This window comes from Mobula birostris, chromosome 12, assembly GCF_030028105.1.
Source record: "Mobula birostris isolate sMobBir1 chromosome 12, sMobBir1.hap1, whole genome shotgun sequence".
NCBI classification, from domain to species: domain Eukaryota; kingdom Metazoa; phylum Chordata; class Chondrichthyes; order Myliobatiformes; family Myliobatidae; genus Mobula; species Mobula birostris.
Window position 1 is genome coordinate 55,582,679 of NC_092381.1, and position 27,652 is coordinate 55,610,330.

The following is a 27,652-nucleotide window of genomic DNA, read 5'->3' on the forward strand; positions in this document are numbered from 1 at the left end:
AAAGTAATGAATGCTTTTAGACTAGACTACGCACTTTATGAAAGGAAATATTTTTTTAAAATGCCACCACAGCTCCTCACCTGCCCAAGCACAATCTTGATTTTCAGCATGTTCATGAATATGTCAGTCCAATATCCATTAATGCTGAATGTTACTTGCTTGAGATGGGAGGACATGCAGCCTGAAAACATAAAAGAAACTTCAACAATACCTGAAAACCGGTGGCCTTCCACAAGAAAAGACATTTAAAAAAACAGAAACATAGTATTCTCTGATTTTATTAAAGTGCAAATAGCAACCATGATATCATGCAGTGCATTACATTTCAAAAACAAAGACAAGTTGCACACCAATCAGAATGGCCAATATCTTCTGATACCACAAAAGTACATGTCACAAACTGTCAAAACTCAGTGCTCATCATGCAGAAATAGTGAAACTAATCAAATGTATTGTTATTGGTAACTAATTTGCTGTTAAAGACCAGAGCAACCTGGTACTGAATGCATACACTTCCCAAATTGACACATTTGCAGCTATAGCACAGGTGCAACAATATAATAAAACTTTGTGCATACCCTCAATTTGAACCTTGTACTGTACTTGAATCCACCACTGAATGCATACTCCAAGAAATAACAGCTATTCTTTTGCATCTGAGTTACCAGATTCAATATGGAAGACCATAATTCTGTAGTGTATATGAGACCCAAGAAGCATTACAGCAGGCAGAGATTTGACAACCGATAAAATCTACAGCAGGCTCAAGCCATGGAAATGAAGGTACAAGCTCCCACTGGCTACCTGATGTCATAGACGTTCACCACCTTTCTGTAATTTCTAGGATTACATTATAGTGTTTTTAAACTATATCCCGGGTTAATATTTTAGCTTACTCAAAATGGAATCCGACTTGGGCCATATATTCACCAAATCAAAGCAATGCCAGAGAATTGAACTTTGCATTAATGCTGATAAAAACAAACCTAGAAATTGGTTTTTAAAAATTGGAATTTTATAAACCTACCGAAGACTAATTAATGGCAAAAATGTCAATATTCCAGTTGAGGTTAACTGTCATAAGATAAACAATGTAAAATCAGGCACTCCAAATTCACCGATTCCTATTCATGTACATCCAAGTAGAGTAATACACAAACTTTGACACATTGCAGTTATACAAAAACATGACCAGTAGATTAGAAACAAGAAATAGCATTACTTTCACAAACTCTACTGTAAAACCAACATATTTAATACTGTTACACAAACATAAAACATTGCGGAAATCTGAAATAAAAACAGAACATGTACATCTGCAGATCAGTTGGCATCTTTTGCAAAGTCAGTATTTCCATTGTAGAAACATCAACCCATTTTCCTATGCAGATGCTGTCTGACCTACTGAGCATCTCTAGCAGTTTTTCTCTTTCAATTATTTGATTCTTGCAAATAGGAAAAATGAATATATAAATGTATAAAACAATAAAGCTACTGGGATGAAATAATATCCAAGTTTTAAGGCAACAACAGCAGACAATTATAACAAGGGCCAAAATCAACACATTGTTTTACCGTGTATGATGGGTCCAAACTATGAAAGGCAGCAAGATGTATTGCATGATCAACTTCACACAGCATAGTCAATCCTTCCCACATATAAATATGCACAATTTTCCCACTTAAACTAATTAATGCAATATTGTTTGCCTTTATTAATCACTGCCAACTGACTTCCTGGCATTGGAGTGATGGATGTTCATTTAAAGAAATTATACCCGTTTATATTAAAAAAAAAGGTGATGACTAACAGTCTTCATTTTTAAATAGTGATTATTTTAACCTTGATTTTCAAATTACCCTTTATCCATGTTACACTTCTATTTTAAATAATAATCTGAGCTAGTAATCCAGATTGCTGAACAGTACTAAGCCTGGACCTACAAAATCCAATGAGAGAAAACATTACATGAATCAATCTTTGCTAATCTGCATTTAAAAGAAGCATTTGTTCATGATAGTATTAATGACATTGACCACCAATCTTGAAACAAAAAGGTAAAAAGTCAGACTTGGTACATAACTTCAATATTTGTCATCTGTTAGTTGATATGAAGCAAAACCCAGTAACTCTGTTAGCCAGTTGTAAAACAGCACCAAAATCATATTCTAACAATTTCAAAACTCGTGGTCCTGTAAATCTCTCCTTATGAGTACCATTCAGCCAGAAAACCAATTCCAGTTCAATGAGGAATGTAGAAATAAATGTCAAGCAGTGTAAGTACTTTTGAAAATGAGATACCAACACTAATTTTACAACACGTACCTTAACAGCAGAAGTAGCATTCTTTAAACAATAGCCTACCCACATACATAGATGGAAAACTACACCAAATTACAAGAGAGGAACATCATGAATATTTCCATCCTCAATGAAGGCAGAGCCCTCAGTGCAAAAATACTAAGATTGACATGTTTGCAAATACTTACAGCCTGGAGTTAAAGAGGATGATCCACTTTAGGCTGTTCTTGAGATCTTTGGCAAAACACATGTCAGTCTTCTGATAATCAATTACACACTATTATCTGGATTAATAGTGACACAACAGGCATCCCTACTCTGTTGCAAACAATAAGTTCTGCAAATAAACTGTACATATAGCCAAATTGCTTCACTGCTGCTATAATGCAGTGACTGACCAGAAAGGAAGGAAAATGGCATTAATACCTTACATACACAGTTCCATCTAACAATTCTGCCACTTGTTTTACTTCAGTAACGATCGAAGAAGTGCATCAGTAGTGTTATATGGCTTGGGTTTTGTCAGCTGACTCCATTTATTAACAATTCCATATTTTTATTTCCAATTCACATCTTTGACTCAAAACTGCACTAATGAGCCAAGTTTTTCATGTTAAAATTATTCTGCCTAGGGCATCAGTATATTCAACAAATAACAAAATTCACCTCAAACTAAAATTCCCTTTCAAATGTTCACTCCAAACATTATAAATGCTGAGTTCTACATAGATATATGAAAATAATTTCAGAACAATTTTTCACAGCTTTGTATTAGTCTGAATACTTATTTCACAGAGTTTTATATTATTCTGAATACTTGAAGTACACCAGTATCTACAGCTTGCCTAGTGCAGACAAAATACACTAAGTATTGTAGTCATGATATACAGGCCATCATGTGATATTTGAAGCTAATAACACTGAAAAGACCAAGCAGTTAAAGTTTCCATGGTCTAATACTTTAATCTGACATGTGGCCATTGGTTTAATTACTTTTATAGTTCAATTAACAACTCTATTTGCATTTCACAGCACCATTAAAAACTACTCCAAAAAAGTTAATGCATTTGTAAGTTTAAATGTGAAGAACAATAAAATATTTAAACTGATACTATCAGTTAGCAAAGTAACTGAACTGCTTTACTACTCATTTATACCATATTATTAGATACCTCAGAAACCCATTTTGTTAATAACATTGTCACACAGTCAGTCATTATATAATTACAGGTTTGTATTTTCTTAATAAAATCCATGAATATCTGAAGTAATGCATGTGCTAAGCTACATTTTCAAATAAAATGCAAGGTATGAAGTGTCCATTTTAATGCATTTGTTTCTCTTTTATGTTAACTTAATACTTCTCATAAGGACACTGAAAAGATTAATTATATGAATCATTTAAAAACCGTACATAGATTGCATTCAAAATGGAAGTCCATTGATTAAAATATTTTAAGCTATTAAGAATGAATCTGCTTGAAACAAGCTTGGTCACTTTTACACCAAAATCTGAAAGTGATCAATGATTATTCAAGTACTGATGTTCCTAGGCAGCAGAACATTGTTATTAACAAGTCAGAAGAAAGCCAGGAATGACAGCTTCTGCACTTCTACCCCTTCATCTAATAATGCTTGCCACTTAATTTCCATTCTACATGAATTTCCTCCTTCCCACAACTTAAGTACATATTTTGAAAGTTAGGGAGGTAAAAGAACTGCATTTATAATACGGTGGATTCCAGTTAATTGGGCTATCAGTTAATTGGGGCAGCTGCTGATTTGGGACAATTCTTAAATAACAAAAACTAATCAAGAAAATAGCTGGGATTCCCTTCAATTTCCCACTACACCACTTTAATGGGACAAGTGGCTGTTGCCGAACTGTTTCTAACTAGCATCTGTCACGTGCACTTGTGTGGCCGTTAGACACTACGCCATACTTAGAGTAATCAGTTTTTAAATAGTTTCATGTATTGGCGTTCAATAGTGATTTTTCTCACTGATGGTTGGCGAGAAATAAGCAGTAAGAATTCAGAACTGTTTTGCTCATTGGGGTTTCAGGATTTTGGCTTGGAGATGCCAAAAAACTGCCAGGAGTGAAAATAAAACAATTTCACTACTTCAAGTTAGGAACTATTAAGAATTTGAAGGCATCAACAATCATAGAACCATAGAAACTACAGCACAGAAACAGGCCTTTTGGCCCTTCTTGGCTGTGCCGAAGCATTTTCTGCCTAGTCCCACTGACCCGCACACGGACCATATCCCTCCATACACCTCCCATCCATGTATCTGTCCAATTTATTCTTAAATGTTAAAAAAGAACCCGCATTTACCACCTCGTCTGGCAGCTCATTCCATACTCCCACCACTCTCTGTGTGAAGAAGCCCCCCCTAATGTTCCCTTTAAACTTTTCACCCCTCACCCTTAACCCATGTCCTCTGGTTTTTTTCTCCCCTTGCCTCAGTGGAAAAAGCCTGCTTGCATTCACTCTATCTATACCCATCATAATTTTATATACCTCTATCAAATCTCCCCTCATTCTTCTATGCTCCAGGGAATAAAGTCCTAACCTATTCAACCTTTCTCTGTAACTGAGTTTCTCAAGTCCCGGCAACATCCTTGTAAACCGTCTCTGCACTCTTTTAACCTTATTTATATCCTTCCTGTAATTCGGTGACCAAAACTGAACACAATACTCCAGATTCGGCCTCACCAATGCCTTATACAACCTCATCATAACATTCCAGCTCTTATACTCAATACTTTGATTAATAAAGGCCAATGTACCAAAAGCTCTCTTTACGACCCTATCTACCTGTGACGACACTTTTAGGGAATTTTGTATCTGTATTCCCAGATCCCTCTGTTCCACTGCACTCCTCAGTGCCTTACCATTAACCCTGTATGTTCTACGTTGGTTTGTCCTTCCAACGTGCAATACCTCACACTTGTCAGTATTAAACTCCACCTGCCATTTTTCAGCCCATTTTTCCAGATGGTCCAAGTCCCTCTGCAGGCTCTGAAAACCTTCCTCACTGTCTACTACACCTCCAATCTTTGTATCATCAGTAAACTTGCTGATCCAATTTACCACATTATCATCCAGATCATTGATATAGATGACAAATAACAATGGACCCAGCACTGATCCCTGTGGCACACCACTAGTCACAGGCCTCCACTCAGAGAAGCAATTCTCTACCACCACTCTCTGGCTTCTCCCATCGAGCCAATGTCTAATCCAATTTGCCACCTCTCCATGTATACCTAGCGACTGAATTTTCCTAACTAACCTCCCATGCGGGACCTTGTCAAAGGCCTTACTGAAGTCCATGTAGACAATATCCACTGCCTTCCCTTCATCCACTTTCCTGGTAACCTCCTCGAAAAACTCCAACAGATTGGTCAAACATGACCTACCACGCACAAAGCCATGTTGACTCTCCCTAATAAGCCCGTCTATCCAAATGCTTGTAGATTCTGTCTCTTAGTACTCCCCCCAATAACTTACCTACTACTGACGTTAAACTCACCGGCCTATAATTTCCCGGATTACTTTTCGATCCTTTTTTAAACAACGGAACAACATGCGCCACTCTCCAATCCTCCGGCACTTCACCCGTAGACAGCGACATTTTAAATATTTCTGCCAGGGCCCCTGCAATTTCAACACTAGTCTCCTTCGAGGTCCGAGGGAACACCCTGTCAGGTCCCAGGGATTTATCCACTTTAATTTTCCTCAAGACAGCAAGCACCTCCTCCTTTTCAATCTGTACGGTTTCCACGGTCTCACTACTTGATTCCCTCAATTCCATAGATTTCATGCCAGCTTCCTTATTAAATACAGACGCAAAAAACCTATTTAAGATCTCCCCCATTTCCTTGGTTCTGCACAAAGCCGACCACTCTGATCTTCAAGAGGACCATCTTGAATGTTACAATGAAAATGAAGATTTGGAGGATGCAATCATCAAAAGCATTGTATAAAGACAGTCCATTATTTGTATTAAGTGACTGGGCTGGTGTTGTTCATTTATAGTCAATCAAAAAAACATGACAGTGTACTCAGGATGAATTCCTCCAATAACAATTATGAACTAACAGTTTTATAGTACTGTAGTAGTATTGGTAGTGTTCCAATTTGTTCTGTATGTCATGTAAATACATAATTTGTTAATCAGTTAAACGATCATTTGCTTTTTTTTTTTATATACCTTTAAGTATTTCCATGAAACTTTGGCTAATTGGGACAGTTGCTTAACTGGGCCAAAATACACTGGTCTCAATGTGTCCAAATTAATTGGAATCCAGTGTACTCCCTTTGAACTCTGGTATTATGAAGCACTCCCAGCCAATGAAGTAATTTATTAAAGTGAGAAAATTAGGATAGGATTAAACTTCATACTACCTGGCAAACAGTACAGAATCTAGTTCCATGCACCACATTACCATACACACAACCCTTATATTGACTATAAACTGTCTCTTTACAAAATGATACCATTGGTGTAATCATGCTATTTAACCAAATGCTACCTTACAGTTGGGCAAAGGAAAATTACGTTAGAGAAATTCATCCTCAAAGTATGATAGAACAGAAAAACTGTTCTGATTTCTGCACAATGGTTACTTTCCATAGTATACATAATAATGTGGAAACTTTCTGGAGCCCGTGTTTTCTGTGTATCTTAGTTTCTTCAGCTCTAATTTGCATTACAGCTTGTGGTAAAAACGCTGCTGAAATTATCAGTCAACTATTAAACAACCACAATGCTGTTTTATTCAAAACAATCAGCAGATAACTCAATTTTAATTCAGGCTACATAGTTTTAGCGGAGGAGAAAAAAACTAATTCAGGTAAGACTTGCATTAATACAAACTCAGGAAAATCCCAAAGCTGTTTATAACAACTATTGAGTCCTGTCACTGACGTAATGTAGGAAACAGCACAACCAATGTATTCAAATAGAAATAGCGAGGCAATAATGACCAAGTGATAGATTGAATAGTCATATTGATTGAAAAATAATGTCCACAGAACTTGAGTGCCGACCTTTCATTTGCGAAAACAAGACAGCATCTGCAATGGTAGTACTTGAGTATCAGCTTAGATCTCATTGTCAAGGGTATCTAAAGCAAGACTAGACCAACAACGTTCTGAAAAAAGGCAAGTGCTACTAGCTGAGCTGAAGCTCTAAGTACACTAAGTGAACAGGGAGTAAATACATGGATTTACAGTAAGATTGCAGGAACAGGATGCCAAGTTGAGGAAATATCTGTTAACCTTGAAGCATCAACTAACATTGTTTCCCCCCATCAGCTGCTAAAATAAGTCGCTGATGTTTTCTGCCTAAAGACCTAACCCATACTGGACACAGTCTGTTCAGTCTCCTGCCATCTGGTAGGAGACACAGAAACATCTTAGTCAAGAGAGTAAGATTGAAAAGCAGTTTCTTCCCGAGGGCAGTTATACAGCTGAATAATGCTGCACCACAGCCTTTGAGTGTTATGGACTATTGAAGCCACTTTTTGCATACAAATATGGGAATTTGTTTTTATTACTTAAGCTGTACCGCATGCATTGTAAATATGTTTTGCATGGACAAGAGTAGCACCACAATCTCGCTTTCTTGAGCACTGGCAATAAAGTCCTATTCTATTCTATTCAGCTGGACTATACTGTACTTTAGAAAGGTAATGGTTTCATCAGCTGTCAACTACATTCAGGTATTAATAGTTAGCTACATTTGTGCAAAATTGATTTACAAACCTGTTTCATGTCTTAAACATGATGAATCAGGTTTAAAAGGGGATACCAGCAACTAGTGAATTCAGTTGGAATAATAAATTTTAAAACTCAACCTTATTAGTATAAAATATTTACAATGCTTTTGTTTCTCTGCTTCAACATTGAAGAATTTAAAAAAACAAATTTAGTGTTTTCTTCAAGATATTAGCGATTTATGAACAAACAGCACACTCTGGTTCCTACCGGCATTATTATAATGTCACAGTTTGTATTGAACATACTACAAGCAACACATCCAAAATTCTGTTTAGAGACACCTGAAACAGAATATTTTAATCTATCTGCTATCCTTGTGCACTATTTTTATTTCTATATGTTTTGACAAGTTATCAAGTTGTTTAAAAGACTAAATATCTACATGGTCAATGCATCTGTGGTTCTACACTTCCAGCATCAAGGCCTGCGGAAGAGTGATCAAACAAGGAAGAAATCAAAACATGGGCTGTATTTTAATCATCTTAAAACCTGTCATTCCTTATTATCAACAATGAGTGCTGCAAGGTTTCACTAAATTGGTTCTGCATTTAACTAATTAAAATTACATAGGAAAGCTAAAATAAGAGGTAGTATATTACTTTTTATTGGTATCGATCTATAATGCATGCAGAATATAGAATAAGGTAATGACCTTGTGGTGCATTTAGAGATTGGCAGGTATGATGATATGGGCATCTGAGTCATGGCTGAAAGAAGATCATAGTTGGGAGCTTAACACCCAAGGATACACATTGTATCCAAAGGATGAGCAGGTAGGCAGAGGAGGTGGGGTGGCTCTATTGGCAAAAAAGTGAAATCAATTCCTTGGAAAGAGGCAACATAGAATCAGAAGATGTAGAAGCCTTGAGGGTAGGCTTAAGAAACTGCAAGGGGGAAAAAAGACCCTGATGGGAGTTATATACAGGCCTCCAAACAGCAGCCAGGACATGAGCCTCAAGTTACAATGGGAAATAGAAAAGGCATGTAAAAAGGGAAATGTTGTAATAGTCATGGGGAATTCAAACAGGTAGATTGTGAAAATCCAGTTCGTACTGGAGCCCAAGAGAGGTTTTGTAGAATGCCTACAAGATGGCTTTTTAGAGCAGCTTTTGGTAGAGCCCACAAGGAGAATGGCAATTCTGGATAACCCACATTTGATTAGGAAGCTTAAAGGTAAAGGAAACTTTAGGTGTCAATGATCATAGTGTGAGAGAATGCAGCCTGCAGTTTGAGAAAGTGAAGTTAAAATCAAATGTATCAGTATTACAGTGGAGTAAAGAGAATTAGAGGCATGAGAGAAAGCTAGCCAAAGTTGTTTGGAAGGGGACACTAGCAGGGATGATGGCAGAACAAGAATGGCTGCTGTTCATGGAGAAAATTCAGAAGGTGCAGGAGAAATGCATCCCAAAGATGAAGTAGAATTCTAAAGGGAGGCTGAGGCAACCATGGCTAACAAGGGAAGTCAAAGACAATATAAAAGCAAGAGAGAGAGCATATAATACAGCAAAAATTAGTGTGAATGTAGAGAACTGGGAAGCTTTTAAAAACCAACAAAAGGCAAATAAAAAGCCATACAGAGAGAAAAGATCAAATATGAAGGTAAGGTGGCCAATATTGTAAAAGAGGGTACAGAAGGTATTTTTAAGCTATATAAAGAGTAAAAGAGGGATGAGAGTGATATAAGACCACTGGAAAATGCAGCTGGAGAGACAGAAATAGGGGACAAAGAAATGGTGACTGAACTTAATAAGTATTTTGCATCAGTCATCACTGTGGAAGACACTAGCAGTATGCCAACAATGTGAGAGTCAGGGGGCAGAAGTGAGTGTCTTTGCTATTACTAAGGAGAAGTGCTTTGGAAACTGAAAAGCATGAATGTAGTTAAGTAACCAGGACGAGATGGATTACACCCGAGGGTTCTGAAAGAGGTAGCTGAAGAGACTGTGGAGGCATTGGTAATGATCTTTCCAGAATCACTAGAATGATACCTGAGGACTGGAAAATTGCAATGTCACTCCACACTTTAAGAAGGGAGGGATACAGAAGAAAGGAAATTATAGGCCAGTTAGCCTGGCATCTGTGGTTGGAACGACATTGGAGTCTATTATTAGGAATGAGATCTCAGGGTACTTGGAGGCACGTCATAAAAAGGCCGAGTTCAGCGTGGTTTTCTAAAGGGTAAATCTTGCCTGACAAATCTGTTGGAATTCTTTGAGGAAGTAACAGGCAGGATGGACAAGACAGTCAGTTGACTTACTTGGATTTTCAGAAGGCCTTTGTCAAGCTGCGGCACATGATTCTGCTTAACAAAAGTCTATGATATTACCAGCATGGATTGAAGATTGGCTCACTAGCAGAAGGCAAAGAACGGGAATAAAGGAGACCTATTCTGGTTGGCTGCTGGTAACTAGTGCTGTGCCACCGGGGCCAGAGTTGAGACTGCTTCTTTTCATATTGTACGTCAATGATTTGGATGAAGGAATTGATGGCTTTGTGGATAAGTTTGTGAACGATATGAAAATAGGTAGAGTACCAGGTAGTGTTGAGGAAGCAGACTGCCTGCAGAAGGACGTAGGCAGATTGGGGCATGGGTAAAGAAGTGGCATATAATGTTGGGAAGTGCAAAGTCATGCACTTTGGCACAAGGAATATGGGCTTGGACTATTTTCTAAACGGGGAGAAAATTCAAATTATCAGAGGTCAGAGGGACTTGGGAGTCTTCGTGCAGGATTCCTAAAAGGTCAACTTGAGTTAGTAGTAAGAAAGGCAAATGCAATGTTCGCATTCATTTTGAAAGGACTAGAATATGAAAGCAAGGATGTAGTGCTGTGGCTTTATAAGGCATTGGTCAGCCTGCACTTGGAGTACTGTGCGCAGATTTGGACCCTTATCTAAGAAAAGGTGTGCTAGCAGGAGGCTCACGAGAATGATCCCAGGGATGACAGGATTAGCACATGTGGAGCATTTGATGGCTCTGGGACCGTACTCACTGGAGTTTAGAAAAATGAGTGGAAATGTCATTGCAACCTGTTGAATATTGAAAGGTCTGGGTGAAGCAGATGTGGAGAGGATGTCTCCTATAGTGGGGGAGTCTCGGACCAGAGGGCACAGCCTCAGAATTGAGGGATGTCCATTTAGCAGAGATAAGGAATCTCTTTAGTCAGATGGTGGTAACTCTGTGGAATACTTGCCACAGACAGCCGTGCAGGCCAAGTCACTGTGTATATTTAAGGCAGAGGTTGATTATATTCTTGATTTATCAAAGTGTCAAAAGCTACGGGGAGAAGTCAGGAGAATGGGGTTGAAAGGGACAATAAATCAGCCATGATGGAATGGCAGAACAGACTTGATGAGCTGAATTGCCTAAGTCTGTTCCTATGTCTTATGGACTATCAGTTGACCAGTGCTAAATATCGTTTATTGTTCTTGCAACATTTTGCCATTAAGATTATTTACATTCAAATTCTTTAGGAATTTTGACACTAAGCATTAAGACAGTAACCTGATTTAATGGGCATTATTAAATATTATTTCCAATTAGCATAGTTCCATACTAGCTATTTGGGAAATCACTCATCCATCAAAACACTTACAAATGAATTTCTAACTCAAAAGTATGTTCATAATGTGAATCATGCAAATATGAATTCAGGTTAGTGTTATCTAAAAAAAATCAGTTTTTCTTAGCTTGTTAAAATAGTACTTCTTTAAAAAATTGCAATAATCCTCACTGAACACATAAATTACCAAAAAAAAGATACAGCACGTAACTATTAAGTTTTAACTAATATCCTAATTACTGAAGATTTTGGAATTACAAAGGAAACATGCATTTCCTTTGCTGAATAAAATTACATGGTTGTCAGAGCTATTCTGATAGATTTTTTAAAAATGCAGCATTGCTCATCCAACTTTAAAATAAATATACAGGCTTGCATGGCACCAACACTGGTCACACCTCAGTATTCTCTTTCTTGAATTTGCTTAATCCAGATAAAGAGAAAAAATATTGCAGCCACAATGTGTTTCAAAGCTTGTACTGGAGCCCACAGCAAAGACTCAAATATCTCTGAAAACTGACAGCTGACAAATCTCTGGCCCCCACATTCATTGGCTGTCAAATTTCATAGCACATGTAAATATATGAATGCCTCTGACATTCAGAATGTAAAATCTAGACAATAAGTGGCATTGGCGATCCAAATAGCATTTACATAATATTGAGCAAAAATCAAACTGCTGGAGGAACTCAACAGATTAGGCTGTATCTGCAGAGAGTAATGAACAGTCGATGTTTCAGGCCAAGATCTGTCTTTTGAACTGTATCCATACCCATTTGGTAAACACCACTCCAACCCCCTCAACCCCTCTTCCTTTCCCCATCCCCTCCCTCCACAATGCTGACCCTTTCTCCCAATTCTAACACCGCCTCCTCTTGGACACTACTTTCTGGCCCTTTATTCTCTCTTGACAATTTTAATCCCAACTGTCAATACTGCAACCACCACCTTGACTTCTCCACTCTCTTCTGGCCAGTCCCATCTCGCTTACTTTGTGCTGCTTCTATTCCTGCCACATTGGGTACTCACCAATATGCTTACCGACAGAACTGCTCTACCACAGACGCCATAGCACCTAACCCTGACACACCTAGAGAATAAGGACACTTGTCAGAGTGCTGTTTCTGGATTGCAGTTTGGCATTAAACACTATTGTCCCACAGACCTTGGTGAACAAACCCCTACCCCTCGGTCTAAATACACCTCTGTGCTACTGGGTGTTGGGACTTCCTAACCAACAAACCTCAGATCATCAAGATGCACAGCCGCTCCTCCCTCCCCAACATCTTCCACATGGGTGTTCCCAGAGCTGTGTGCTGAGCTCATTGCTGTACACTGCTCACACATAATTACACGGCCAAACACTCAAGTAATCACATTGTCATGTTCACCAATGACACAACAGTGGTGGAATTCACCACAGACAACAATGAAACAGCCTACAGAGAGGAGGTGGAAGAGATCGAGACCTGGTGCCAGGCAATAACCTCTTCCTCAATGTCAACAAAAGGAGAACTCACCAGCACTTGCATTGCTCTTTACACCGGCGAAAATTACCAGTAGTTTCAAACTCTTGGGAGTGCAAATCTCGCACAACCTCTCATGGTCCCAGAACAGATCACACACAATAAGGAAAGCTCACCCATGCCTCTACTTTCTGAGGAGGCTGAAGAGAGCTGGACTATGTACACCTGTACTTGCATTACTCTACACCCCCAACGACCACAACTTTATCATTCCTGTCAGTCACCTTATGTACAGACACTTCTGTGCCTAGTGTCACTTTATGAACACACACTCAATGTATATAAGCTATCTTTTGTATTTCAATTTATCCTGTTTTTTCATTAGTATTGTTTTCCTCATCTTGTTGTGTTCTTTTGTGCCACTTCAAATATGAAGGAACAATTATTTCATTTTCCTTTACACTTGTATACTGGAACTGACACTAAGCCATCTTGAATCAATCCCATCACACAGAAAAGCGCGGCAACATCGCTTGGAAAACTGACCACTACTTGCAGGGGCTAATCAGCAGCTCTCAGACACCACCTCATTCCTACTACTTGCCCATGACCCCTACAAATAATTGTCAGGCCATACCATCACAAATCTCATCACTTCGGATCTCCCCTCCATAGCCTCGAACCCGAATAGTTCTCCAACCACATACTGCCATTTCTATCTCCTACCCAAGATTCGCAAACAAGACTGCACCAGCAAGCCCACTATTTATGCCTTCTCTTGCCTTCACTGAACATTCATTCATTCCTCAGTTTTATCCAATCTCCCTTTGTCTAGTCCCTTCCCACTTATATTACAGACACCTTGTCTTAAAACAATTTTCGATTCCCTGGTCCCAAATGGCTCACCTTCCCCATGGACATCTAGCCCCTATATGCTTCCATTCCCCATCAGCGAGGCCTTGGACTCCCAGTTTCTTTCTAGATCTAGACCAGATGGAGGGACTTTAACTGAAATTCGTCTCTTTTCCTGTCTCAATGTTGCTTGACCTGTAAAGTTCTTTCAGCCTTGTTTGTTTTCCTCTAGAAGCCAGCATCTGCAGTCTTGTTCCTAAGTATTGTCATTGCATTCACAAATTAATTAATGTAAAATTGGCATAATATATCAATAATTTCTGGTTCTTTCAACATGCAGTTTGGTGCTGTGCAGAAATCCTAGTAACACTACTACAAGACAAGAAGAAACGCTGGACTTCACATAGTTCACCTTCACAATCAAACTAGTCCATTTAAATTCCATTGTTTTTATTAATACCTAGGAAATTTATGGAACATCTTTGGCTCTGAAATTTGATATTCAAATAGAGAAAATAGTTTAGGTAATACAAAATCTTTCATCAGATTAGCTATAAAATAAATGTGATGGCCTTACAAGTTTGTGATTAACTAGCTTAATATCAGATGAAGGTTTGTACTTTACATAAAATATCAACCATAATATTACTATGCCAGTGTCATTGCTCCTTGCCATCACAAGGTATCTGCTAATGAGGTGTAGTGTTTGCAACAGAAAACAGCAGCAGAGAGCTCCATTTACTGGGAGGGTGGGGGCACATTTTGCACATTCTTCAAGAACAATAGAAGGACCTTCTTTCTTCCAAAATATAGCCTAATTGGTAAAACAAAAGCCAGGTAGGATCTAACAAATCTTTTATCTGAAAGTGCTATTGTGTTCCCACTCCATCTTACTTGGCTTGTACCGTTTGACTTTGTGAACCATAATACATGCCCACTATAAAAAATTTTCATACATTATGCCCCCAGTACCAACCTGCACAAGATTAAAGGCAGAAGCTAGAATTCACCCAGTAGAATCTTGGCTAAAATCTCAACTTAATGCTCGTATGCAAATGCTTGCATTTTTAGGCCCAGAATACTGTATATTCTTGGAAAATAAATAACTGCCTATTACAAATACTTGCACTGAATACATTAGAGGTAATCTCACCATCAAGACTCATTTTTTGACTTAAAATTCAAATTAATGGCAATGCCATTAGGTAGAGTCACTAAGCCTGTGACAGTGAAAGAAATAAGCTAAAAATAACTGAAAAATAAATCTACAGCAAGAAAACTATCCAATCAAAGGGAAGCCAATTTTTGGGGCATTATTGGTTTAAATTATCCTGTCTTGCATTAGAAAATTAATCTTAAACTTGTTTCAAGTGAACACTGGAAGAACTCAGTAGGTAAGCAATATATGGAAGCACAAGATGCAAGTTGACATTTCGGGTCGAAACCCTGCATCAGACCTGAGAGAGAAGGCGAGAGATTGCCAGTATATAGGAGTATGTTGGGGGTGGGCTAGTGGGAAGAGGCTGGTATCAAATGGGGAGAGGGTGATGACTCGAAATGTTCACTTACACCTATCTGACCTACTAAATTCTTACAATGCTCTGATGTTCCAAATTCCAATACCTGCAGTTTTGCCTTAAAGTTGTTTGACGCTAATTTGAAAATGAACATTTTCTAGATCTTACCAAGCCGATAGTGAGATCTAACAAAAACAAAATGTTAATCATAATTGCCACTAATGGGAACTGATTGGAGATCTTTGTTTAGCGCAACAGGCCATTTGTGATCATTTTGAACGTAATCCCAGTCGTACCATAAAGGTACAGTAAATGTTATAAGTAAATCAGCAAATGATCAACTACATCTAGCTGTGCATGCTGCTGACTTAATCAGTTAAAAGGTGTGCTTAAGAGAAATCCTCACACAAGAAGATACTTTCAAAGGAGTGTTCACACTTTAACCCAAAGATCACACACTATTTGATACATGGAATAATTTCTGTTGTTTACATTTCTATTCAAGTAAACTTAATCCTTCTCAGCGATAAAATGACACTAAACCTTTATAATTGTATACAACAGCCAGCTCACACTTCAGTTACCTAATTTTATGATCCAATTTGTTTTTATAGCTTTCTAGCAACACTATCCTGAATAGAAATTCACATCTCAACTGCTCACAACTTGGTTTATGAGTAAATGCACTCATTCTGTCCACCAACACATCATGTGAACAATCCTGGCTCTACAACAAATCATTAAATACATCTCATCTGTTCTTTTACATTACCACCAACTTTTAACATTCTAAAGTACATCACTTTAAAAATGAAATTTGATGCTTTTCTACACTTTTACAGTTGTTGATAAACCCGTATAATCCTATGGATTTGGCTGGCAAAAAGAAATTCAACTTAAACGCCACTCTATGCCCGTAGAGTTTCTAGATGGCAATGAGCAAATATTGCTCTGAGCTTCCACCATATCAAGGTAGCAAAATCACCAGCTGCAAACCAGCACTATAAATAACAATTACTCAGAGTTTTGCAAAGTAGAAAAGGCATTTTCTTTCACACCTTTACGGGTTAAAGAGCTGACTTGTCATCAAATTGAAAGCACGTTTTTCAACGAGCCAGTGTAGTAATAAGGCTAGCACACATCTCAAAGAAATCCATTGTGTGGCTTCCATATCGTGGAGTTATAGAGGTCAAGCACCCAGTCAGTGAGCTGGGGAGTGACCCAACAGGAGTTAAAGGCTGGCCGTCAGTAGCTGCTGCATCAATACTCAGTCTTGGTCTATGTAGCAGAGCCGCTGATCCTGAACGCTTCGGAGTGGAAGAGCCTGATCTTTGCTCCATAACATCATCTAATCAAAGAAATCAAGGAAAATTATTAAGACAAATGCAATAGAATGCAAAGAAATACAATAAATCTTGTGGAAAGAAAAAAAATGCATTTTCTTAAGTATGCCAGCTCTAATGTGCACTAATGTTGATTTACAAAATTAAACTTTTAATTTTCAAGCATGATTGATGACAGGAATATGATGCAAGTCTGACAATGATTTCATTTTTCCCCAGTGATTTTCATTTGTTTTATGACGCATGTTCTGCAAATTAATTTCTTTGGAATTTGAATATAACTTGTCAGTAGAAAGATAAACTTAACATGATTTGCCATTTTATAAAATTTGAGGCCACAATCCTTATCTGTCAAAATAATTCACACTAGGCACCCAGAGCTTTCAGTCAGGGGTAAATGCATTGATTCCTATATTTTTGATTCTTTCCCCCCCAGATTTCCTGAATTTCAGATGCAGTTGTATTTCACTTTGTAATGCACAAGTACGTTTATCCCTGCTAACAATTTCCAGTCTTCACCTATGTTGAAAGTAAACCACAGAAGTTTTCTTGTTATCTACCCAACAGATTATTTCATCGCATTGGAGTCTGTATTCTTGACTTTCAATTTTCATGTTCACATCTATGGCGCCTTAATGAACTGGTATGGCAAATTAGATAGGTGACTCTCCATCTCTTCAACTAAGTTTTCTTATTATTGGTTGCTTTAAACTGTACAACTAAAAGCATAAAATTATAGAGGTATTCCTGGATTAAATAATTGAACCAAACTGTGGCAAAGAGATCTCAATGTGGACTAATGCGAGAACATTCAAAAAGGACATAAAATGGTGGATATTCAAAGAGACCTTGACATCCTTTTGTTGAGAGACTTCAAAGTCATCAATAGATGTTTTTCAAGTGAAAGTAATGCTGCTTCCGAAATGTGGGATATTAAAGAACAAGTATTCATTATACAGCTACACAAGCCCCTAAAATAAAATGAGAAAACATAGGCACTAGATCTTAGAAGGTAGATACTGGGATAAAGAAAGTGCAATCTTAATTTAGTGAAAGACATTCTTCAAGAGCTAAATTATAAAGTCAGATTTTATAAACTAGAGCTCTATAACACAGAAGTTAAAAATTAAAGGATATCTTGATTAAGCTTCAAGATATTAAGGGTAAAGACAAGGAAACTAATTCTGTTGGTTGAAGAGATGAAAACTGCATAGCATACCCTAAGAATTCAAGAATCTAGGAGTGAAATTAGGAAACAACCCCATTGCGCAAAATGTGGTAAAAGTTTGGTAACCACGTTTGCAAATGGCAAGTGACGTTAGGAGAATTTTTAACTTCACCAATGAAACAACTAAGTGTCTGCAAATCAAATGTTATTAGATGGATCGGTGATCTACAATTAGTTTACATACTGGGCATTTCTCACTGAATGCTTGATGGTTAGAATGGCTGCTTCTCCTCATGTCAAAGTACTTCTTTCCCTTCTGTCTTGTTCATTCCTATCAAACGGTTCTATTCTCTTCCAGATTTCCTTAGGAAAACAGAGCTTAGAAAAATAAAGGGCTATGCAGTAGGGAAATTCTAGGCATTTTCTAGAGTAGGTTACATGGTCGGCACTTTGCGAGCCGAAGGACCTGTAATGTGCTGTAGATTCTATGTTCCATGTTCCCTTTCCATGATGGACTGAATATTAGCTCATTTTCCCACCACAGATGATGAGGTATACACATTTCTGATACTCTTTTAATAAGGATACTTGTTTAAAATGTTACATTAGTAATTACAGAAAATGCCAGAAATGCTTGGCAGTTGAAACAGCATTAACGAAAAAAAAGAGCTACCGTTTCAAGTGAAAATTCCAAAGCTCCTTTCTCCTTCCCAGTTTTGAAGGAGGTTTTTAACCTGACACATTCAGCTTTTCTTTCCAAAAATGTTGTTTAACTGGCTGAACTTTTCTAGTGTTTTGCATTTCCGTTTTAAACTGCTAGCATTTGCACTTTGTTTCATCTTCATTTCAGTGTAGTAATTTGTTGTCATTACCTTTCCCTGAGGCTAGAATGAGTCCAAGCAAACCGGCTATTGTGAAATTATTTCTCTACTAAAAGTGTTCCAATATAAACATTTGTCTAATCCAACCTTGTTTATGCCATAGACCAATACCAGTGAGCAAGAGGTCCATGGACCCCAGTTTGGGAACCCCTGCTAATGGAATAAAAACCTAGTACCATTCACATTTTAGATAAAGACAATGCCTAATTAGACAAACATAGCAGGTCTCGCTCTTACCATCAATACTCATGAAATCTAGCAAATAGCTGCGATTATCAACTTGATAGAGTTGTAAACTCATCTTCACATTGTTCCCAGTTATAGGATTCCTTCTACGTACTCTTAGATGATAGGGATTCACCACCTTGGAAAAGCAACTTATTAGAAATACACCATATAGTAAAGTACAATATACTTAAATTTTAGTCAAAGTTAACTTTGCAAAGCCACCAGGTTCATACAGTTGGGGGAGATCTCCATTGGTCAGGGTCGATCATAGAGGCTGCATCCTAACAGTCTACAATCAGTTGATAATGCAAGTCAGTATGCAATCTAGGCAGTATAATAGGAGAGAGGAAGTTGCTGCACATGCAGCTGGTTGCCCTTCTCCACGCAGCTGATAAATCCAAAGGAATGGCAGAGATCGACGCAGTTTGATACCAGAGACATCACAGGAGTTGCCAGTCAGAGTTGAACTCAGTGTAGGACTGCCTTAGGGATTCCATCTCCGGATTTTTCCTAGAAGTTTACTCCCAAACCCTTCCCCATGAGTGGGTATAGCCCTCATCTCAAACCTCCACTATCTTGTGGCTACACCCACTCATTTCATACAGTGGCAGTCAAAAGTAGCAACTCAAAGACAGATATGAGGGGAAGTCATAAATTGTTCATAATCTTACCCCAGGTGCAAATCTGTGCCTTTTGAAAACACATTTTAAAATAATAAATTATCTTTTTAAAGAATGGTTAGAAGAATTACCACCTCCAAAAGTCCAAAACAGAATTGTAGAGAAGCATAAATTGAGCTCAAGTTACCTTTACTAACTGGGCAGATTCCATTTAAAATTATAGTAAACTGAAGATTGTTCTAAGTCACAAATAGATGGAAAATATGATGGCATTTATGTGAAAAATTTCAATTTCTCATAAAACGCTGTTGAAATACCATGTCACCGTGAAGCCATAAATGGCGTAAATGTCTAATTGATTCACTAATATTCTTGAGGAAAGAAACTAGTTTTCCTTAACTGGTCAGATCCAAATGCAAATCCAATCCCATAATCACAGGCACTGGACTTGGTGACAATTTGCCAAGCATTTGAAGAGAAACACCATCAAATTGCAGTGCATGCTATTAGATATCATCTGGCCTCATGATCTGTCCATGCTCTCAATATCATGTACAGGAGTTTTTTTTTAATAAATTGCTGAACTAATGGGCTAAGTATACTTTGCATGCGCCCCGCCCCACCCAACTTTACACCAACGCCAGCCCATCTATTAATTTACCCCATCTACCCAGCTCCACTAATCTGAAAGAGGTTGCAGATCTTCATTTAAAAGGCTATGGGAGAACTGGAATATCTAACTCAGTAATTAAAGGTGAGATGATACACAAATACACTGTAAATTGTAATGCGCTCTGTGAAACTAGCACAGAATTAGCTTGTCGAGCATGATGAAACTCCTCCATCTCATCACCCTTACACTCACAAAAATAAATTGCATAGCCCACATCTGCTTAAATCTAAGAGTAGGGAAATTATAAAAAATGGAATACTTTCTCAGACTGCTGATACCAGCTGGCATTTAAAAACAAAGATGTCATGTCATAAAGGAAATCAAGGGACATGACAAAAAAAACTGAATAAATTAAGGGCTATTTGCTGAAATAAGTTCCTCTCAGTGTTTCTTACCTTCCACTCGTAATCTAGCTGTCGCATGGCTCTGTAGACTTCTGCCATTATATCATACGGTTTACTTTGGCTGCGAATTCCCAAGTGCCATTTTGCTTTTTTCAGTGCCATTGGTTTGGGTTTGGTAGTGTTGAGTGCATCGAGTGGACAGCGTGCCTTAGGGCTATCTGCCATCAGAGGAGGCATGCGCTCAGGATGCGCTTTGACACCAGGTGGGATATGCAGTCCATTATCATCCATGAATGAACCTGTTGGAGGACTGGATGCAAGGTAAAACTCACTTGCTTGATTCATAATTCTCCGATTATCAATAATGAGATGGTAAGCCACGGCAAGCTGATCCTGTGGATCACCACTGTATAAACTGTTCATAACTTCAGACTCAGTACATTCAAACTTCTCGCACACTTCCTTAACTGCGTCTTCTTCTATGACGTTGGAATCATATGAAGGATCTTCTGGGAACAGGTAAGTTGGCAAATCCCTTTTAAACCAGTCGTGTTCCCTATTGGTAAAATGATGATTCAATTAAACCTATGTTATCCTAAATTAGGATTGAATTCTATCCCAAAATAAAATAAATATAAGCATCAAGTACAGTAATAGTCTATTCAACCCCTCAGTCCTGCTCCACCATTTAATAAAATCATGGCTGACCCAATCCTGATCTTAACTCTATATTCCTGGCAAATTCCCATAGTAACTAACTCTCCTACAGACAAAAAGGCACAAACTTCAAATGACCAACAACAGATTTAGTTCTTGAACTTTTGATGAATAATGACCAGCCTGAGAAAGATATAAGCTTATCACTTAATTCTGGATCAAGATGCCCATCATTTATATATTTTTACAAAATTTACTTCTCCTCTCTATCCTATCCTTCCTAATATTCTCACTATAAATGCCATCTCTAGCCCTTCTTTTATCTCTCATCCATTGCCCCAATACTGCCCTTCCCCACCTTCACTTTTCCACTCTTTTTGTGTCTTGTTCTTGTATCTTCCTATAGGATTAATGAAAATATTAAATATATCATGCCCTCAACCATCAACTTGAAACTTGTTTTAAGTATTTATTGAAAATCGAGATAATTACATACTGAACCCAAGAAAGGTATTTTTAAATATATTTTTCAGGAAGAAGTTAGGTCTTCAATTTTGCCCTGGAGGTGGTACTATTTTTGGAAATCCATCACTGTGATTTATGGGTAGGTTAACCTACACTTTTTTTCCTTTCTGATGTAAATGGTCTTAGGCCTATAAACAAGACCTTTGTTTGTAGTCTCAGAAAAATCGAACACAGAGCAGTAATATTGTAAATGAGTAGGCATTACAAACCATACCTGATGTCTTTGATGGTTGCCCGCTTCAGTGGGTCAACCTGCAGCATATGCATAAGAAGACTAGCTACCGAGCGGTTGAGATAGTCAGGCATGTAAAATACTCCTCCACGGATCTTCTTAAACAGGGTCGGTACATGCTCATCATCAAAAGGCAGTGTCCCACACAGCAAGGCATAAAGAATCACACCACAACTCCATATGTCAACCTCTGGGCCTGCATATAACCTGATAAAAACAAAGATAAATGTAATATACTTTAATTCTACATCTACACTGTGCATCATTAGCAAACCCATACAGTGGAGGGTACGTACAGTAGCCAGAAATATAAAGCTACTTCATTTGAAAAGATGCATGAGTATCATCACTAATATTACATTAGTGAACATAAGGATGGGGGAAAAACAGAAGGGGAACAGAGAAAGAGGACAATACTCTTTCAGACCAGTTGATGTGTTTATAGTATTGCACTGAATTAGCCAGATTCTAGAAGATGCTGAAAATGAGATGTCAAGCAATTAACAGATTAGCATTTACATAAAATGAAAATGGGAAGCATGAACTTCACAACTATAGAAGTTGGTGAAATTTACCTTAATTTTTATATGCAAGACAAGAAGATTCCTAGAAATGAATGGGAGAAAATGTTGGCTGTCAAAAAAATTTATCGAAACAAGTTGTAGTGTGATGCTGAGGACAATTGTTAGTTTGATAAAATTGTGCCAGTTTTTCTTCAATTATATATTTTTATAAATTATAAACCTGAGCTTTCATAGTCGAGACAAGGGCTGAGAGATCACAATGTCTGTTAGATCACGATTCTGTGTGAGTAGATAATGCCCAAAATATCCTCCAAAATAAATAAAGCTTATACTAATTAATGCATATGCATTAGTTCTTCACGTGGAAATCTGAATTGACTACATTACAAAATGGTTCCATATCTGAGAACTACTCATAATGAAATATTTGTTTAACCATCCAGCAATATATTTAAATATAAGTATCAGACAGCCAAGGGCAACATGTAATTAAACCAAGGTGTTTAACGTAAGCATTAAAAATTTTTCTGCAAGATGTAATGCTATTCCTGCAAATCAGGTTTTCCCACACAAAAAGCAACACTTGCAGCCCTGCAGCAGCCCAACAAATCTTGCTTATTTGTCTCCTATACACATATCAAGTATTCATAACCTAAGGCAGACCTGAACAAAATACTACTCAGGTTTTGAATTGTTCTTTTAAGTCCTACTTTAAAAATTTAATCACTTTGTATATTTCCTGCTAAATCAAAAATCATTAGAAAGCATCAAGTTGGATAAATCACAGGGACCGGACAAGATATACCCCAGGCTACTGTGGGAAGCGAGGGAGGAGATTGCTGATCCTCTGGCAACGATATTTGCATATCAATGGGGACAGGAGAGGTTCCAGAGGATTGAAGGGTTGCAGATGTTGTTCCCTTATTCAAGAAAGGGAGTAGAGATAGCCCAGGAAATTATAGACCAGTGAGCCTTATTTCAGTGGTTGGTAAGTTGATGGAGAAGATCCTGAGAGGCAGGATTTATGAACATTTGGAGAGGCATAATATGATTAGGAATAGTTAGCATGGCTTTGTCATTTTGAGCATGTGACTAAACACATTGAAGGTAGAGCAGTAGATATAGTGTATATGGATTTCAGCCAGGCATTTGATAAGGTACCCCATGCAAGATGTATTGAGAAAGTAAGGAGGCATGGAATCCAAGGGGACCTTGCTTTGTGGATCTAGAACTCTGTAGACGGGTCATATTCTGCAAGGAGGTTGGTGACCAGTGGTGTGCCTCGGGGATCTGTTTTGGGACCTCTTCTCTTTGTGATTTTTATAAATGACCCTGAGTGAGGATGTGGAGGGATGGGTTAATAAATTTGCCGATGACACAAAGGTTGGGGGTGTTGTGGATAGTGTGGAGGGCTGTCAGAGGATACAGTGGGACATTTGATAGGATGCAAAACTGGGCTAAGAAGTGGCAGATGGAGATCAACCCAGATAAGTGAGAGGTGGTTCATTTTGGTAGGTCAAATATGATGGCAGAATATAGCATTAATGTTAAGACTCTTGGCAGTGTAGAGGATCAGAGGGACCATGGGGTCCGAGTCCACAGGACACTCAAAGCTGCTGCGCAGGTTGACTCTGTGGTTAAGAAGGCATACAGTTCATTGGCCTTCATCAAGTTCAAGAGCCGGGAGGTAATGTTGCAGCTATATAGGACCCTGGTCAGACCCCACTTGGAGTACTGTGCTCAGTTCTGGTCAGATGTGGAAACTATAGAAAGGGTTCAGAGGAGATTTACAAGGATGTTGCCTGGATAGGCGAGCATGCCTTATGAGAATAGGTTGTGTGAACTTGGCCTTTTCTCCTTGGATCGACGGAGGATAAGAGGTGGCCTGATAGAGGTGTATAAGATGATGAGAGGCATTGATCATGTGTATAGTCAGAGGCTTTTTCCCGGGGCTGAAATGGCTAACACTAGAGGGCACATTTTTAAGGTGCTTGGAAGTAGGCACAGAGGAGATGTCAGGGGTAAGTTTTTTTATGCGGAGAGTGGTGATTGCATGGAATGGGCTGCTGGCGATGGTGGAGGCAGATACAAAAGGGTCTTTTAAGAGACTCCTGGATAGGTACATGGAGCTTAGAAAAAAAAAGGGCTATGAGTAACCCAAGATAATTTCTGAAGTAAGTACATGTTCGGCACAGCCTTGTGGGCCGAAGGGCTTGTATTGTGTTGTAGGTTTTTCTATGTTTCTATATAGATGTTGCAAAAAATAACAGTATATAGTCATGCCTCAGTTCAGTTCCTTTATTGCATAAAATAATTCCAATGAAATAAAAACACATGTAGGAAAGTGTAGGAGCTATTCCATTAAGAAAGACATCCTAAGGCTTCCACTAAAATCCCAGTTTCACATCAGGGTAGTTTCAGAAGTTGGTCCACAAAGCTGTCAGCTTGTTTTAAGGATAGATACTTTTGGTCTTAAAAGGACTGAATGTGCACCCTTAGTTCTGAGTGAAGAGTATGGTATGGGTGAGGGAACAGATATAGAAGAGACAAAATACTTCCAAAGTACTATCCACAAAATAAAGGTACAAGAGATTACTATTAACTCCTCTTTTGTGCAATGCAAAATTCAAAATATTTATTGGTACTGCAAACCCATCAGGAATATAAACAAACAACTGACCCTAAAATATTAATGCTGTTTCTCCCCCACAAATACTGCTTGACAGAGAGATTTTCCCAGCATTATTTTATTTTTATATTTCTAAAATCAGCAGTTTCTTTTGATTTTCAATTACCATAACATCAAAACTTCCACTAGCATAAGTAGAGTACTCAATATTGAAAGGCAACTTGATATTGTTATATTATTAAGTTTGATGTGCAACCAACATAAAAAAGCATAAGAATTAGTCTCTTATTTCAGGAAGAAACTAATACTTAGCTCATGATTCGACTATTGTAATTGTTGCAAGTTTTTATCTGCCAGCTCCTTCCAGTAAACTGCCAGAAAAACATCTGCTCAAAAGAGACAACCTAGAGAAAAATGGAAATGGTAGTATATTCCTGAAAAATTTACAAAACAATTTACATTTGCACAACTTCATACTGGATAGTGGTTTGCCTCTGAAAGAGAATGTTAAATACTGAAGTAATTTGCATTATTATGTGAATCTATGTATGTTATATTATGAAGTAACAATAGAGTTATACAGAATAGAACTTAGGACAGTACAGCACAGGAACAGGCCCTTCAGACCATAATGTTTTGCCAAACCAATTAAATTAGTAATCAAGTGGTCAACTAAACTCTTCTGCCTACTCAATGTTCATATCCCTTCATTTTCCTCACATTTATGTTCCTAGTTAAAGGTCTCTTAAAAGTCCCTAATGTGACTGCCTCTACCACCACCCCAAGCAGCCACCACTCCGTGTTAAGAACCTTGCCCCTCACATTTCCTTTAAAATTATCCTGCTCTCACCTTAAATGTAAGCCTTCTGGTATCAGACCTTTCAACCATGGGAAAAAGATACTGTCTAACTCTTCTATCTATGCCTTTCATGATCTCAAAGAATATAATTATCATAATTATAGATTATCAGATTGTTTCGATCAGATCTCCTCTTCGCCTCCACCATGCCAGAGAAAACAACCCAAGTTTGTCCAACCTCTCATTACTGCACGTCCTCTAATCCAGGCATCGTCCTGGTAAACATCATCTGCACCCTCTCCAAAGCCTTGACATTCTTCCTATAATTGGGCAACCTGAACTGTATGCAGATGTGGCCTAATTCGAGTTTTATAAAACTGCACCATAACTTCCTGATTTTTGAATTTAATATCTCGACTAATAAAGACAAACATGCTTCTTAACCACCCTATCAACCTGTGTAGCATGAGCTACAAACCTGGACACTAAGATAACTTTGCTCATCAACTCTGTTATAGATCTTGCCCATAACAGTGTACTCTCTCTTTACATTTGGCCTACCAAGGTACAACACTTCACATTTGGCCAGATTAAACTCCATCTACTACTTCTCTGCCCATATCTACAACTGATCTATATCCTGCTGTATTATTTGCCAGCCATCTACACTATCCACAACACCACCAGTCTTAATATCATCTGCAAACTACTAACCTATCCCTCTATATTTTCATACAGATTATTTACATACATCATAAACAGCAGAACTCACAATACAGATCCTTACAGACCTTCACTAATCACAGACCTCCAGCAAGAATAAGTCCCTTCAACTACCACCCTGTCTTCTATGGGCAAACCAGCTCTAAATCCGAACAACTGATTCACCATTAATCCCATGCATCTCTGGATGAGACTCCCATGAGGGACCTTGTCAATTGTCTTACTAAAATCAATGTAAACAACATCCATAGTGCTACCTTCATCAATCACCTGTGTCACCTTGTGAAAAAACCCAATCAAGTTAGTAAGACATGACTTGCCCTGCACAAAGCCATGCTGGCTCTCCCTAATTAGGCCACAACTTTCCAAATTCTCATAAATCCTACCCCTAAAAGTTCTCAGTAACTTCCCTACCACTGATGTGAGGCTCACTGGTCTACATTTTCCAGAATTATCGCCGGTTCTCTTCTTGAATAATGATACAACATGAGCCCCTACTCGCTTGTGGCTAGAGAGGACACAAAGATATTGGTCAAGGCCCCAGCGATCTCATCTTTTGCCTCTCTCAATAACCTGAGGTATATCCCATCAGGTTCTGGGGATTTATCCACCTTAATGCTCTTTAAGAGACCAAACACCTTCTCCTGCTTTACCTCGAAATGTCCTAGCATATGAATACTTACAATGTTGATCTCCCTATTCTCCACATCCTTCTCCTTTGTAAATAATGATGTAAGATAATCATTAAGGATAGCACTCACATCCTTCGCATCCAAGCAAATATTCCCCCATTTGTCCTTTAGTGGTCCCACCCACT

The 27,652-nt window shown here is 38.2% G+C and overlaps 1 protein-coding gene across 2 annotated transcripts in view; it reads right to left on the reverse strand.

Annotated features, from left to right (window-relative positions):
• Positions 1-262: 262 nt before the first annotated feature.
• Positions 263-27,652, reverse strand: part of prkaa2 (protein kinase, AMP-activated, alpha 2 catalytic subunit) — a 40,207-nt gene continuing 12,817 nt past the window's right edge. Inside the window, exons 6-9 of one of the 2 annotated variants that reach the window (XM_072273819.1) lie at positions 22,143-22,367; positions 20,798-21,302; positions 19,119-19,245; positions 263-16,837 (exon numbers count right to left, since the gene is read on the reverse strand). In XM_072273819.1, coding sequence (XP_072129920.1) covers positions 16,596-16,837; positions 19,119-19,245; positions 20,798-21,302; positions 22,143-22,367 — 1,099 coding nt within the window. In that variant the 3' untranslated portion in view covers positions 263-16,595. Of the gene's footprint in view, positions 16,838-17,742; positions 17,804-19,118; positions 19,246-20,797; positions 21,303-22,142; positions 22,368-27,652 lie in introns of those variants that run through there. The other variant, XM_072273820.1, reaches the window with a different exon arrangement.